Here is a 16,536-nt window from a genome sequence, read left to right on the forward strand (position 1 = left end):
AAATTTCTCAAAGCATATATTCTGAATTTTTGCTTCTTTTGAAAACTACTTCCTTGAGTTTTTTTCTCAAATACTAAGTTTGTATTAGAAAACTAAGAAGAAAACTTCGTGTTTAGTAGAGTGACTTGTTGCTTAAAGTTTGGTTTTGTACAGATTTATATGCTCTTTACTGCCTTTTTACACTTTTTTCCCCATGTCCTGCAAGTAATGGCTGTGCAAGAATCAGCACATACTGTAAATAACCATGTGTTAATTTGTTCAGGTGTCCTGCCTAGGCAGCTGTCAGGCCAGACAGAACACAGAACTGAAGCTCACGTTGAAGTATTGGCAACTAAAGTTGTCAATCTGATTTTTCTACATTTCCACTAATTATTTTTCTTTTGTTACAATTAATCTTTTAGTATCTCAAGTGCTGTCAAATTCAGATAGTGGATTTAAAAGCTGTGATTAGTGGGGAGTAGTCAGGGTACCAAAGATGTAAATGCTGAGTGATCATTCCCCACCATAACTCAACAGCAAGTTATATGGTATAAATTTCCTTGATCTTTATCATAAGAATAACTTTTAAATAGCTTTGAAATAAAAAAATTGATGGCCTGATCAGTAAAAATATTCACATTTCTCACAGCAAACTTTTCTTTGCACAACATTCAGTACTCTTAGTTGACTTATTTTAAGGCTATGGGAAAATAACTATTTCAACGAACAGTTGTATGATGATGTGAGTTCTGTTTCTGACTTTTTAATTTCCAATTTTGATTTCATCCTGTGGTATTGCACAGCACACTGCCACTTGCTTTTTTGTAGATAGCTGAAAATTGTGTATTATGGCTTGCTTGAAGCATAATCAATGCAGTATTGTGGACCCCTGTCAAGTCAGATGATAGTAACAAAAGTATAGCTAGAAAGAGCATACAGGTCACCAGCAAACAAGGAAAGACAATGGGCCTTTTATTGTGTTCTGAATGCTTGCTTGGAACGGCTGCTGATGTTCAAAGCATTGTGTGGTACTTCATACAGAAATAGACAAAACTGTGTCTTTTAATAGTTCCGTGTGTGATACTAAAGCTTTATGAAATTTGGCTTTCTAAAGGACTTGCCTGTATTTAAGACTTCTAAGAAATTGTACTTTCTCTGAGAACCCTTTGGGTAAAGAAACTTACATGAAACTTAATTTGTATCTCTGGTGTGGTAAAGATTTAACCTGTGTTTGTATAGCTACTGCTGTCAAATTCTGTTAAAATGAGAACTTCTTGCTGAAGCATGTGTGATTAAGTCTAGGTTCTGTTGCTTGGTGGCTGTGTGGTGTTGTGTGTTGCCCATTAGTAATACTGTTCTCTCTGCTACCAGTAACAGAAAACAAATAAGAGTGCCTGGCAGGTTTAATTAAATAAATTACAGTAGTGACTTAAGGTATATTTCAGTTGTTACTGCTTTTGTGTTTAGGTATTTAGAAGAAATTATTTGCTCCAGGAAACACTTTTGGAAGCCTGTTTTCTGAAGGTTTGCAAAAATTGCAGTGCAGTGCAAGAACTGACGCCTTTAAGGAGCTTGCATCATTTTAAACCAACAACATGTTTGGACAGTATAGTCCTCCTCCGTACCTGTTTGCATATTCATAGAACTGTTATCTACTATAGCTGCATAGCTGGTAAATGATCTGAGGTTGGCAAATCAAGGTAGACACTGTGTTACTTCCACTACATCATCTTCCCCAGAGAGGTTTTCTGCCACAATGATCTGTGACTACACAGGACCTTGTTTTCTGATTTCTCTTATAAATCGTCTGTAGCGGTCAGGAAGGCTTGAGACTATTTGACACAGAATTGGTTTGTTTTTTCTTCTTTTCCCCTCACTCTGAATGCTTAGGCATTTCAGGGTGAAGATGAAGCAGAAAACTGGGAGGGAGAAAGGTGGAAAAAACTGGGTTGTGGTTTGACTGTTTCTGTGTGTTGGTCTCAGTACAGGTTTCAGTGGTACTAGTGACATGGTAATTGTGATGAGTTTCTTTGATCTGACTTGTTTTGGATGGTAGGAGGAAGGAGAGTAATTTAATGGCCTGATATGGGTGGGGAAGAGGACCTCATCTTTCATTCACTAGCACATCTTAGACTGGATGCAAACTGTTTATCATGGTACGGCCCTGAGTGTTATTCTACTAGGTGTGGGATCAAGTAGGGGCTGTTCTAACACTTGCCTTTCTGCTTGTCTGAAATTGGGCACAACTTTTTCCTTTCTTCAGTGTTTCCTGATGTTCCTCCCAATACTGAAGTTGGGGTTGGGGGGGGACTGTGTAGATTTGGACACCACCAACTCCTGCTGTGAGGTGTTCTGTAACTAGCCACAAACAGGACTTCTCTTTCTCCTAGCAATCATATGACTACTAGTTGGTACAGTTATACTCACAAATCTACATATAGAAAGACTACTGCTGGCCCACATCAGACTATCCACCGCAGATGTTTAAAGCTATACCCATAAATGTTCTGACTTTCTAAGTCTTGTCAGCAAAAAGTAGTGCTTATGTGAAAGATTGCTACTAATAAAATAGTGCTTCAAGCTATTATTTTAGAAAAGACCTGTGACTTTTTTGACTAGATTTATATCTTCTAACTTTGTATGAGGAAGTATTAAAGAAATACCTTCAGTTTCATTTCACCTATGTCGTGGTTTAACCCCAGCCAGCAACTAAGCACCACGCAGCCGCTCACTCACTCCCCCCCATCCAGTGGGATGGGGGAGAAAATCAGGAAAAGAAGTAAAACTCCTGGGTTGAGATAAGAACGATTTAATAGAACAGAAAAGAAAAGACTAATAATGATAATGATAACACTAATAAAATGACAACAGTAGTAATAAAAGGATTGAAATGTACAAATGATGCGCAGGGCAATTGCTCACTACCCGCTGACCGACACCCAGCCAGTCCCCAAGCAGCGAATCCCTGCCCCCCCCCACTTCCCAGTTCCTAAACTAGATGGGATGTCCCATGGTATGGAATACACTGTTGGCCAGTTTGGGTCAGGTGCCCTGGCTGGGCATGAGAAGCTGAAAAATCCTTGACTGTAGTCTAAACACTACTGAGCAACAACTGAAAACATCAGTGTTATCAACATTCTTCACATACTGAACTCAAAACATAGCACTGTACCAGCTACTAGGAAGACAGCTAACTACATCCCAGCTGAAACCAGGACAACCTATTACCATACTGCAAATAATGACTGTTTAAATTATGAACTCAAATCAGTGCATTAAACTTAACCCTTTGGTGGACTGACAATACAATTGCTGAATGAATGCTAAGTGGCTGAGTTTATTTGAAGTAGGAACTACTGATCTTATTTTTAGATGAGCATTTAAATCACTAATTTGGAGCTATCCTTTGATCATTAGATCTGTTTCCTATTGTTGTTTGTCTCTATCCTATAGATGACAGTAAGGACTGTTGAGTGTTGGACATGCAAGCAGGCTATATAAAATTGAGACATCAAGTATGAAATGCATACTTGCACTGTCTGTCTAATCTGTTTAATCCTGAGCAATCTTTGAAATGACCTATAAGATTTACCACATTTGACAGCTAGTGCTCCCGAAGATGCTAAGTTGCTACAATTTTGGTGGAGTTAGCTGGCCAGGTAAAGAAGAAAACGTCTGGGGAAGACGATGTAGTGGAAGTATCACAGCTTCTACCTTGATTTGCCAACTTTCAGGGTAATTGGTTTATGCAGCTTTTGCTGGTTAGAGCATGTGCTTCCTCTGAAGGTCATGGGGACAATGCTGAAAACCTGACACTATTGCAGGAGTAGAGAGCAGCATTTGTAGGAGGCATATAAGAGGGATGATCAGGACTATTTCAGAAAGGTGTGGGGAAAAAAGGTTATGCATCATAAAAATAAAGCTTTTTTGACTCCACTTCTCTGGAAAAAAAAACTGTTCTACAATGGCAGTCTGTTTTAAAGGGTAGTTAATGTTTGGTATATCATCTAGGTGCATATTCAGATTATTTGCAGAGTAGTCTTAAGTGCTTAAAGAAAACATTTTAAGTTTGACAAATCCTGTGTCTTGTTTAATTTTGAGAACAGTCACCTTTCTTCTTGTTTTGGTCAGGAATTGAAGCTGAACGTACTGAGAATTTTGCAATTGCTTCAACTTCAGCTCACTTCTAACTATAATTTGAGAATTAAAGCACTGCAAGTGTACTTTTCCCCCTTTTCTTATACCCTCACTCCAATTAAATGCGTATGATACTGTAGAAACTGCATAATGGAAAGAAAGGCTGTTTAAAAAAAAGAACTTCCTATACTCAAATAGTAATTATAAGTACAAATATTAAACCTTAGATCCTTTAAAAGCTACCGTCTGGGGCTTATGGCATATGGAATCTGTTGAAACAGTTTAAAACCTGACATACAGGTAAGGGAATGTGTAGAATTAGGTGAAGAAGAGTCTTAAAGATCACAAGTAGAAATCAGGTGCTTTGCCCCTTCATGAGTACATCAAATATTTTGTGGAAGTAGTATTTGGTGGTGAAATTGGATGCTAGGATTTGCTTGCCCTGCTGTGACAGATGGTCTTTCAACTTTAAGTATTTAGACTAGTACATGGTGCACCAGTCAGTTGTTAAAGCAGCTCAGTCTGGAATAAAAAATGTGTAGCCACACACTTTTTAATGGTTTGATGTATTAACAGTTGTAAACTTAAATAGGTTTTGAAAGAAGATATTTTCACTGATTAATCCATGGTGGTTTTTTTTTTTTAAGGTGTGCAAACAGATTTGGCTAGGCCTATTTGATGATAGATCATCAGCAATTCCAGATTTCAGGGATCCACAGAAAGTAAAGGAATTTCTACAGGAGAAATACGAAAAGAAAAGATGGTAAGATAGCTTTACAATTATGAAGATTGCCTCTATGACAAGTGGAGACAGACTGTTATCCTCACATTCTTAAGTGTACTTTCCTTCTTGTGTGCTCTTTGGACTAGATCGCACAGCTCTAAAGCAAAATGATTTCTGGACTTTATTCAGAGCTCCTGCAGGAAGCAAAGACAAACTATTTAAAGAAGTTTCTCAATGTGTAGTTCATAGTGATGGAGCAGAAATGGCTTAAGGGAATGTCAACAACAGTGTAAAGTAAGGGTTTTGCAAGCTTTTATTAGGAGGTGAAAGACATGTGTGGTTTGTATTAAGTGCTTGTCGTGGTTTAACCCCAGCCAGCAACTAAGCACCACGCAGCCGCTCACTCACTCCCCCCCATCCAGTGGGATGGGGGAGAAAATCAGGAAAAGAAGTAAAACTCCTGGGTTGAGATAAGAACGATTTAATAGAACAGAAAAGAAGAAACTAATAATGATAACACTAATAAAATGACAACAGTAGTAATAAAAAGATTGAAATGTACAAATGATGCGCAGGGCAATTGCTCACCACCCACTGACCGACACCCAGCCAGTCCCCAAGCAGCGAATCCCTGCCCCCCACTTCCCAGTTCCTAAACTAGATGGGATGTCCCATGGTATGGAATACACTGTTGGCCAGTTTGGGTCAGGTGCCCTGGCTGGGCATGAGAAGCTGAAAAATCCTTGACTGTAGTCTAAACACTACTGAGCACAACTGAAAACATCAGTGTTATCAACATTCTTCACATACTGAACTCAAAACATAGCACTGTACCAGCTACTAGGAAGACAGTTAACTCTATCCCAGCTGAAACCAGGACAGTGCTGTACAGTATTGATGACTTGGAATTCTAGTCCATTTTTTAAAAAATATCTAGCATATTTAAATAATGGGTATTTTGCAAACTACTGATGTAATTTGTTGCAGGGTCAGTGGTTAAAATAGCAAAGCTGAGATCTACCAGTTCTCACACTTGAGTCTTACAAATGTTGAGCAGAACTTTTCATGTTAAACTTGTAAAGTCTATTGCTCTTTTTGAATGTAGGTATGTTCCTCCAGAGCAAGCAAAGGTGGTGGCATCAGTCCATGCATCCATATCGGGGTCTTCTGCTAGTAGTACAAGCAGCACACCTGAGGTGAAGCCACTCAAATCTCTCTTGGGAGAAGCTGCACCCACACTGCACTTAAACAAGGGCACACCTAGCCAAGTGAGTAATGACAGAGCTGAAGAGCACAGAAATGTTCAGCAGTACTTTTTCTCTTTTAGTGGCACAAGAATTCTTGCAATAGCAACTGTTCCATAATATGACCACTAAGGACAACTTTTTTAATGTATTCTGTTGAAGTATATAGGTGTTTGCAGATCGTGTTCTAAATTAAACTTGCTTCTATTGACAAAATTGATTTTTTAATGGTTATTTTCAGTAAGGAGAATTTTCCAGTTTAATTTTCAAATTTAATTATGATTGTCTTTCGCTGAAATATCTCTAAAGTTTGAACCTAATGTGATATATTTTCATGTTTGTTTTTGGATTTGAACACAATAAAATGGCTGATACTGTTAACCATGAGATTAGTAGTGAATATGTGGATGAAAAACATGCATGTTCATTATTACTTGCTATGCATTCTTATCAAGTGGCTTTCAGAGAGTGTCTGTATGCTGTTATGTAAAGCCAAACAACACTATGTACTTAGATTTTAGAGGGAAGACGGTTTTTTGAAAAACTGTTTTACCTTTAGGATGCAGGCAACCCTTGAATGGACTTCTTAAAACTCGAACAGTAGAAGTTTGCAGCTTGCAGCCTTGCTATGAAATTCTTCAGTTTTTCTCTCCCTATACTGAATTCTAAAGTTTTTTTTCAGAATGGAGTGAATAACTATTTTCCAACTTTAAAATTAAGTTTTATTGCTTGTGTTTGTAAAGTATTTGCAGTTTTAAATACATAATTTTGAAGTTGCTTATTTGCTGCTACTTTATTCTTCTGGGCCCTATTATCCGTGGAAATTTGCTGCAGAGTTCCTTTAAAAGCCACCATAGTAGCATAAATATTCTTCCTCATACTATAGGAGGATGGTCTGTGCTGTATACAGCATCTTAAACTTCAGAAATAAGTGGCTTGTTAAAGAAATATGCTTAGTCTATCCTAGTATTTTGCAAAAGTTGATTTGGTAAAATATTGGCTTTTTTGTATTAGCTAATTGAAATGTTGTTTGTAGTCTCCTGTTGTAGTTCGATCTCAAGGACAGCAGCAACAAGAAAAGAAACAATTCGACCTCCTCAGTGACCTTGGCTCAGATATCTTTGCTGCTGGTCCTCCTCAGTCAACTGCTACAGCAAATTTTGCTAATTTTGCACACTTCAACAGTCATACAGGTAAGTATTCTGAGCAGTGTATCCCTTTTAAATGTATAAAATGTAGTTTTAATTTTTGATGACTTTAGTCCAAACTTCATCATGAGGTATATGTAATTTCTGTGCCTTGAGAATGCTCAAGATTTCCTTTAGATCTTTATAAAGAATGGTTGAAGACATAAAGGCTGATAATCCTGCTTTTTGAAGTGGGAGTTGCTATAGCTATTTTCTATGATATGTATGATTGTTTCTGCCTACTACTAGAACTTTAAATTCTTTGGGGGAGAGAGTGAGAGGATGAGTAACAGAATGTAGAGAGAAGCTGATATTAGACCTTCAATTTTCTTTCTGAAAATTATTAGGAAGAGCATTCATGGAAAGAAAGCAGATATAGAGGCTTTAAGGGAGTTCAAATGCATTGACAATAACTGTCAATTTGTTAAAAGAAAAAAAAAAGGCTTACTCAGTTTAAAGAATGACCTCCTCTTTTGTGTGTGTTTCTGTTTGAAAACTGGATACTACCCATGTGGGTAGTATTCTGTAGTTTCAGGAGGAATAAACAAGCTTTGCACATATGTATTGACTAAGGATGGGGGTAGGCCTTGAATTCTTAAAGAATGACTTCAGTAAAATATATTGAGCCCTCGGGGTTTATTTTCAGCCAAAGATCTTGAGCCATAGAAGTCTATCCTAAAGTTGATTCTGTGGTCACTGAAGTATGTTGTTCCTAGCTTGCATTGTAATTGTGGGAAAGTACCTTTGCCTGCCTTGCCTGAATGGGCTTTTCATCTAGTTTTTCTGAGAGAAACTGTGATGCTGCTAAGCCAACAAGAATAAGATATACTTCTTGCAAATCAGCCCTGAAATTGTTAACAGCTGAGAGGAAGCATGATGGAGGAGACTTAAGGCACACCTGAGGAACTGAGCGAAGTATCAAGGCTTTCTCAAAGTTAACTTTAAAAAAAAAAAAGTGAAATAATTGGCTGAATTCAGTAATGTGGAATAAGAATTGCTGTTGCAGTGTATTTTGTAAAATCCTTAACATAAGATTCCATGTTAATCATCTTTTTGGAGGTATATTTAACTGGGAGAACTTGTGTTGACTGAACAATGTTGTACAGTGTTACTGAAGAGGCTGCAGATATTTAATTCTTTCTAATAACTTACTCTTTCCAAACTTGTTGCTGAATGTTTCTACATTTACGTACACTTAATTATTCTTCGTGGGTTTCAGGAGATGAAAATTCCATTAAAGCAATATTTCAATACCATGTTCCAAATCTAGGTAAAATTCTACTGCATCTCTGCTGGGTAATTTTTCAAAGGATAAAAAAGCAATATGAACACTCCAGAATAAATATAATTTTATGAAAGAGTCTGTTAATTTCTGGTTGAAGAAAGTGCTGGAAATCAAAATTGAGAGGAATACTCACCTGTGCTGACTAGTTTTCTGTTTCAATAATTAACCATTATGGTCATTCCCATGGCTCCTTCCCATAAGTTTTAGAAGCCAAAACAGTTTCAGGGATGGTAAATCAGTTTCTAAAAGACAAAAATGTAATTCTGAGCATGCGATAGCTGAATATGTATTGCAGACTGGTTTATCTGAAGGTGTTTTCTGACTTGCTAGGGTAAAACACTTGTAAGGCTTGTTCTGTGTGCAGTAACCACAGGGTAGTGTTAACTGAAACTAATAATGATATGTTACAGACTCTTCCCTTTGGAACACAAAGAGGATTGATCAGTCTGCCAGCTTTGGCAAAAATGAGTTTTAAATGCTCATTTAAGGAGGTGTATAAGCATGTAATTTTTGTTAGTAATCACACACTACACCAGAGGGTGAAAGAACTTGCACTTAGTCTGCCATTACTTTCTTGAAGTTTATGGTCCATTGTTCTTGTTTTAGGGCTTGGTTTTAGTTATGCCTACAGGGGATGGACTTTTTTCATTCCCTTCATGTAAACTATGGTTAACTAAAGAAATCACTGAAAAGCATGAGCAAATTTAAGGTCTTCCAGTATAAGTTACTGTTTCTGCAATTAAGGCACAACTGAGTGCAGCAGCTGATAGGAAAATATTAACAAACTTGTGCTGTGATCTGTAAAGTGTAGATTGAATGCTTGAAAATTACGCAGGAAGTGCAACTTTTGATATGTTCCTTTTTTTCTGAGTTTTCTAATGTATTAAGCTGGCTCAGGACATTGTGGCATGTTGAAGGGGAAACATGCTGACTTTACATTTATTGTCTGTATTTAATTTACGAAGTTCCATAACTTCTGCAAAATGATGATATTTTGAAGGTGATGGTAGATAACCGTTCTCTGTCTGACTGGTAATAGCGACAAAAAAGTTAAAAATTTCTGGTATGTAGACTTTCTATAAACTAATGGAACAGAAGACCTGCACAAAAGATTTTAAAAAGGTATAGTGACACACCACAACTCTATTGGAACAAGGGAGAAGAGACTTCACTCAGAAGAAATAAAATAGTATGACATAGTTATTGTATTCTAGAGAATTATTTTCAATTTTGTAATTGAATATACATAGACTTTATTTTAGTGGGGGGGGGGGTTTGTTTGTTTTGCAGTGTTTCATACCTTTATTCCACGCTAGGTAGGGGCAGCTTGCATTGCTGTGACTGCTGTCATACTTGAGCTAGCTTTAGCCAGCTAGCTTTTCTACTGCCTCATTGATCTGCAGTCACAGCAGCAGTTAAATGTATGCCCATCTGCAATTCGCTACAGTTCTTCAACTTACTTAAGGTTGTTCTTGGGTTTCTGTGTGGAGAACTGAATTTTGGAATTGCCAGTCCATCCTTAAAAACATGATCTACATATTGTTCAGGCACAGGAGAGTACAAGTCTTACTTGGTCTTTACCTTCGTGCCACTTTTACATAGGTTTAAACTTTACCACATAAAATAAAGGAAGATTAACATCTGAATACTCTGCAGAAGAGTCTTTATAGCTCTACTGTTTTAACATGGGCCCACTTGCAAATCATACTTGCTGTGTCAGCTGATGCAATAACACTGTTAAAACTGGCCTGTAACATAATACGTTCCAGTTTTTAATCTAGACTCAGAGGATATTTCATTTAAGATTCTTGACATAGTACTCTGTGTGAGTGGTTAAAATGAAAAAATGTCACAGTTGTAGGAGTGACATTTATGTACTTAATCCTATTCGGTCAGCTAAACATCAGTCTCTGAGTAGCCCCTATCCAATTGATGCATCAGGATGAAAGCATCACTTTCATTTTAAAGCAAGGTGCAATTGAATTCTTAATCTATTCCTCTTTAAAAGCTAACAATTTAAAAACAAAACCAACCAACATGTGGAATTTGGAGTTGAAGTCTGTAGAATGCTGTTTGAACCAATACCGATGGTATAATAATTGAAACTATTTTTCCTCTGTGTCAACTTTTTCTGTTTGCATGCTTTAAAGGTGAAAATTTTAGGACAGAACTTTCCCAAGACCTTGCTTTCTCATTGATTTCTGCCCCGCCCTTGCTTGTTGACCCTCATGCTGTGGTGGATTGACCTTGGCTGGCCACCAGGTGCCCACCAAGCTGCTCTCTCGCCGCCCTTCCTCAGCAGGGTGGGGGGAGAAAATACGATTAAAAAGCTTGTGAGTCAAGAAAGGGACAGGGAGATCACTCACTCATTACTGTCATGGGCAAAACAGACTCAGGGAAGGTTAACTTAATTTATTGTCAATTAATAATAGAATAAGATAGTGAGAATAAAAACAAAACTAAACCCACCTTCACCCCTTCTTTCCAGGCTCAGTTTTGCTCCTGAATCTTCTCCCTCCTCCCCCTGAGCAGTGCAGGGGGATGGGGAATGGGGGTTGCAGTCAGTTCATAACACTTCATCTCTGCCATTCCTTCCTCCTCAGGTTGTTCCCCTGCTCTGTTGTGGGGTCCCTCCCCCTCAATGGGATACAGTCCTTCACAGAATTCTGCATTGTGGGCCCTTCCTGTAGGCTACAGTTCTTTAAGAACTGCTCCAGCACAGGCCTTTTCCATGGGGAGCAGTCCTTCAGGCACAGACTGTTCCAATGTGGGTCCCCTGTGGGGTCACAGCTCCTCCCAGAAAAACTGCTCCTGCATGTGCTCCTCTCCATTAGCCACAGGTCCTGCCAGGAGCCTGCTCCAGTATGGGCTTTCCACAGGCTCCAGCTTCCTTCAGGACATCTCCGCCTGCTCTGGCGTGGGGTCCTCCATGGGCTGCAGGTGGAGATCTGCTCCACCATGGACCTCCCTGGGCTGCAGGGGGACAGCCTGCCTCACCATGGTCTTCCCCACGGGCTGCAGGGGAATCTCTGCTCCAGCGCCTGGACCATCTCCTCCCCCTCCTTCTTCACTGACCTGGGGGTCTGCAGGGTTGTTTCTCTCACATGTTCTCACTCCTCTCTCGCACAGCTGCTGCACAGTGTCTTTTTACCCTTTCTTAAATAAGCTGCCACAGAGGTGCCACTATCATTGCTGCTGGGCTCAGCTTTGGGCAGCAGCAGGTCTGTTTTGGAGCCAGCTGTAACTGGCTGTCAGAAATGAGGGCAGCTTCTGATCTTTTCTCACAGGGGCCACCCCTGCAGCCCCCCGCTGCTGAAACCATGCCATGTAAACCCAATGTGCATGCTCACTTCTAATAAAAAGTAGTATCAAGTAGAGTCAAACCTCACCCTCTCTCACAGTATCCCCTGTGAAGGGAAGTACTTGCACTTTCACTTATATTAGTAGCATTGAGAAATACAGTAGTGAGTATAAAAATGTCCTTTTAGTTTATAAATCTGTAGTACAGATGCTTTGTAAATAGAATTTAAGTGAAATAATGCAACTTCTTATTAGCATTATCTGTCATTAAGTAACAGTACTTAACCAGCATAATTTATTGGTTTTGTATGTACTTAATCTGCAAAATCCCCCCAGAATAAACAAATCCTGACCCAAAAATATAATGTATTGCATCTGTTATTCTAGAAGGTGTTTTGTGGGCTTTCTTTAGGTAGTAACTCAAGTTACCTATATATATGGGTTTGTTTTGCAGTTGATTTAAAACACTTTTTTCCTTACTCCTTGCTTATAACAGTGTTTAAGACTTTCTGTGGACCTTATCAGTTAGACACACAATTCCTCTTGAATCTGTAGATGCTTGAATGTCCAGCTGTTTGAAATTAGAAGGGTGTTAACTTTTATTTTCTCCTATAGTATGGCACAAAAGGAAGGCGAAACCTGAAATTCTATTTGAAATTTCCTTGGATTTTATTTTGTGGATACACTCTATGAATGCTATCTTCTTGACATTGGTATTGATTTTCCATATTTCTGTACTCTGATTTAGTTTTTTAAAAACTGAATTTTCCAGTGAAATGAATTTATAAACCCAGCCAAAACTATTCAACTGATGCCAAACTAAATTCACCCAAGGAGGAAGCACTTTGTATATGAGGAATTCAAATTTTCAGTATGTTGCAAGGATACTTTCTAACTTTTATTCCCAAAGAAATGTTCAGTTAGTCCACAAATTCTAGTTTTGGAAGCTAGCACTTAAAATGATACCTGGTTTGGGTTCTACAGGTATACATCTAGTATTCTGTACTTTTTGGCTGTTTTTCACTGACCAGCCACCACTGCAAACACTCTAGGGTTAAGCCGAACTTGACTTCATCAGGTCATGCAGTTGTGAGTAGTAGCATGTGTGAGGAGGAGAGAAGTAGCATTAACTGGTACAGCTCTGTGAAGGTGATTTGTGAAAGCTTGTTCAAAGACAACTTTCATTTGTAGAATATCATGTATAATTTTTTCATGTAAAAAGAAATTACAAGGCAGGGCATAACCCTTGGAGGCTGTCATGACCATGAATTCAGTTAATACATCTGTTTTTGTGTTTATTTCCCATATCCATTAACATGTTTTGTTCCTTTGCAATTTACAGCGCAGAACTCTGCAAATGCAGGTTTTGCAAACTTTGATGCATTTGGACAGTCTAGTGGCTCGAGTAATTTTGGAGGTTTCCCCACAGCAAGTCAGTCTTCTTTTCAGCCCCAAAATACAGGTAGAACTCCTAGACTTTTGATTAATACTTAATTGAAATAATCCTTACCTTTATGTTGGAAGGTACTTAAGTTGAGTTTATTTCTTGCATCTGCCTGCTTTAATGCAATCAAGCCACCTGAAGCTCTGGGGAAACTCAAAATGAATTCCTTCTGTTTGGTGTTGATTTTATTTTTTTTCCTAATGCTACTCAGAAGTCTGATTTATGGCACTATGTGTTTGTTAGCTCTACACCTGAAATAACTATGAAAAGAGTAAACCATGCTGCTTTTGATAAATAATGAATTGACTCTTTATCTTGTAAGAGAAGTGTTTCAGTAGACCCAAAAGCACATCACAGTACCAAAAAAAAGTGTGTCTATGCGGATGTATAACATATGCACACACTTCAGCATGTTTGACTTCACGTGTAGAGCCTATTGCTAAGATTTATTTTGCTTTCCTTTAAGTTGATCATGCTTTAGAACTTCTGCTTGAGCTTACACTTGCTGTTTGTCTAGATCTTTGGCTGACTGACTTTCTTTTCCTTTTTTTTTTTCTTTTGAGTGTGGTGTCGTTTTAAACTTTTTTTCAAATTTTCTTTCTCCCTTCTTATGTTAACTTTAACCCACACACAATTTCTGGCTGTCCAGCGTTCAGAACGCTTTCATCTAGCTGCAGTTTTGGTGAATTTACTTCAGCTTTTCCTCTCCAGGCTGTACACAGTAAGTTCCACGCAGTGGAAAACTCAGCTTGCTTCATTTTATGCCATTGTAGTATAGCATTTTCATTCCTACTGTTGCATATGTTTTAACTTATTGATTATGCTATTAGAAAGCTGTGTGTTCTGTAGTAGGAGTGGAATCCTCAACCAACTGTTACAAAATGTGATACACTTAATGAAACAACTCATTTAAATTTAAGTATGTGACCTGCTTAGATTAAATTTTCTGGACACTGAAGAGATGGAAGCTCATGGTTTCATATTTGAACTGAAGTTCAGTTGTGTGGCCCAAGTCAGATTTTTAAAATTGATTTATGTATCTCTGACATCAGTGGAAGCTTGGTATAAAAAGAGCTGTGTTGTGTCTTCCCTCTCACCTCTTTCCTGATTGGAAGTAGTCTAAAAATCCAAGAATAGAGAACCAAACTATCTCACTAAACCTTGGCATGAAATCATACTACTTTTGGACTTCTAGGCACTGTTTTTTGCTTAGAACGATGACTGACATCTGAAATGGTTAAACATTGTACCATTAAGTAAATGCAAATAGTAGCTATTCATCAGAGAGACATGACAGGAAAATGAAGCTTCTGTATTTCGAATATTAAAGATTCAGAAAAATACTTATTTTTCTACCAAATATTACTGTTGAAATTACTTTAACAGCTAATAAATAGCATATAGTTTTTTCAAGATCAAATTATGATTGTGATTTAAGCTGTTGAAGTTTGGGGGTTTTTCATCCCTGATCTGCAGACTGAAAAACATAAAAAATTATTTTTTTCTGATGACCCAATGTAACTTTGAAGGAAATGGGAAAGGTTCTTAAATGTGTGGGATGGGTTGGGGGAACATGTTGCCTCATGTAACTACAAAGAGGTGGGATTATTTTGTCATCAGTTACAGTTGGAAAAACTTTCTCTACCTTCAGAGCGTTGATTATGTTTCACTTCATTTGTTACAGGTGGAAGTGCTGGATCCGTGAATGCTAACTTTGCTCACTTTGATAACTTCCCCAAATCCTCCAGTGCTGATTTTGGAGCCTTCAATGCTTCTCAGAGCAGCACAACAGCAACTGCAGCCAGTAAAGCTGCAGTGAATAAACCGAATCTCCAGTCAGCTGACAAATATGCAGCTCTTGCTAATTTAGATAATATCTTCAGCGCAGGGCAAGGTATTAAACTTTATTCTTTGATGTGCTTATTCCATGTGTGTATGCTTACCACAAGGATGGCTGTGCTTGTCAAAATAGTGACTGTATTTCAAAATGTCCTTTCTTTAAGGTACCAGTAGCATTTCACATCAGTGTACCTTAATGTGCAAGATGTAAGTTCTAAGACTAACATCACTCCAAAAGGATGTCATCAGAAGACTGCTTTTTGGGAATATTCTTACTATCAAGATGAATAACTCTAAGTGGAAATATCTAAATAATTATTACTGCAATGATGAAAATATATAAATATATATTTTATATTTGTGCTAAAGCCTATAGCGAAGGCTCTTGAATGGAGAGCTATAGTTGTTACAGAGAACTGCCAGAGTAGCTTTCCTACCTCTCTGCCACAAAAATATTTGGCTTTAGTTTTTTATAAACTAGTAGCAGTGATACTTGGATTTAGTTGATTTTTAAATTAAGGAGAAAAAACTAATCATTCTGTCACTTTATTTCTTCTCAAATGGTACATAAAAATTTGTGTTGGTTTGTAACATAGAGCTGTGTTCTGAAATGGATTATTTGAGGGTATGTGTTTTGTTAAATTTTCTAGTTGAAGGTGATGGTAGTATTGAGTTGTCATTTTCCAGGGAAACCAGAGGCTCTTTGGAGCTGCAGAATACCTACAGAAGAAGCATGACACTTTGCTGATGGCTAATCGCTTGTTAAACTTTTTCTTTTTTCCTGTATGCCCTAATGGATATTTAATTTTTTAAGTCTAAAACTTAAACTGTCCATTAACTTTCATTTAGTTCTCAGTGTTGGCAGGGCAGAAAGTGAAACCATTGTCATCATTTTTAATCTGTTTTTTTTTTTCTTTCTAGGTGGCAGTGAGCAAGGAAGTGGCTTCAGTACAGTAGTGTCAGCATCAGCAGGTCCTGCGTTGTCAACCCCAAATCAGTCAAGTGTATCTTCAGACAAGTATGCGGCTCTAGCAGAATTAGACAGCGTGTTCAGCTCCACAGCAACCTCTAGTAATGCGTATACTTCAACCAGTAACGTTAGCAGGTACTTTGTTAGAATTAGCTGGCTTTCTATATTGACTTCAGCAATATGCAGAGAAGTAGCTCACAGTTGTATCTCAAATCTGGTTTTATTTCTTCTCTAAATGGGGAAATGTTGAATGAGTTTAATGGTACTACTGAAACTGCATCCTTTGTTTTAAATAATAGTGCAACTGTCTGATAGTATATGATAAGATAAAATTAAGAATACTTTCTGTCAGCAGAATGTTCCCTGCACCTTTCTAGTCATGACATGCTAAACCTGTTAGATGGTAACACTTCCCTACACAGAATAT

General features: G+C 37.9%; 1 protein-coding gene across 6 annotated transcripts in view; it reads left to right on the forward strand.

The window, feature by feature from the left end:
* AGFG1 (ArfGAP with FG repeats 1) overlaps window positions 1-16,536 on the forward strand; it is a 38,008-nt gene that overhangs the window by 15,639 nt on the left and 5,833 nt on the right. For 3 of the 6 annotated variants that reach the window (XM_010568303.1, XM_010568304.1, XM_010568305.1), the window contains exons 3-9: window positions 4,764-4,879; window positions 5,946-6,108; window positions 7,121-7,277; window positions 13,199-13,318; window positions 13,950-14,021; window positions 14,985-15,194; window positions 16,061-16,244. In XM_010568303.1, the coding sequence (XP_010566605.1) occupies window positions 4,764-4,879; window positions 5,946-6,108; window positions 7,121-7,277; window positions 13,199-13,318; window positions 13,950-14,021; window positions 14,985-15,194; window positions 16,061-16,244 (1,022 nt within the window). The remainder of the gene's footprint in view (window positions 1-4,763; window positions 4,880-5,945; window positions 6,109-7,120; window positions 7,278-13,198; window positions 13,319-13,949; window positions 14,022-14,984; window positions 15,195-16,060; window positions 16,245-16,536) is intronic. The other 3 variants (XM_010568306.1, XM_010568307.1, XM_010568308.1) reach the window with 2 other exon arrangements.

Source organism: Haliaeetus leucocephalus, unplaced genomic scaffold, assembly GCF_000737465.1.
Source record: "Haliaeetus leucocephalus isolate CR32 unplaced genomic scaffold, Haliaeetus_leucocephalus-4.0 Scaffold240, whole genome shotgun sequence".
Taxonomy (NCBI): domain Eukaryota; kingdom Metazoa; phylum Chordata; class Aves; order Accipitriformes; family Accipitridae; genus Haliaeetus; species Haliaeetus leucocephalus.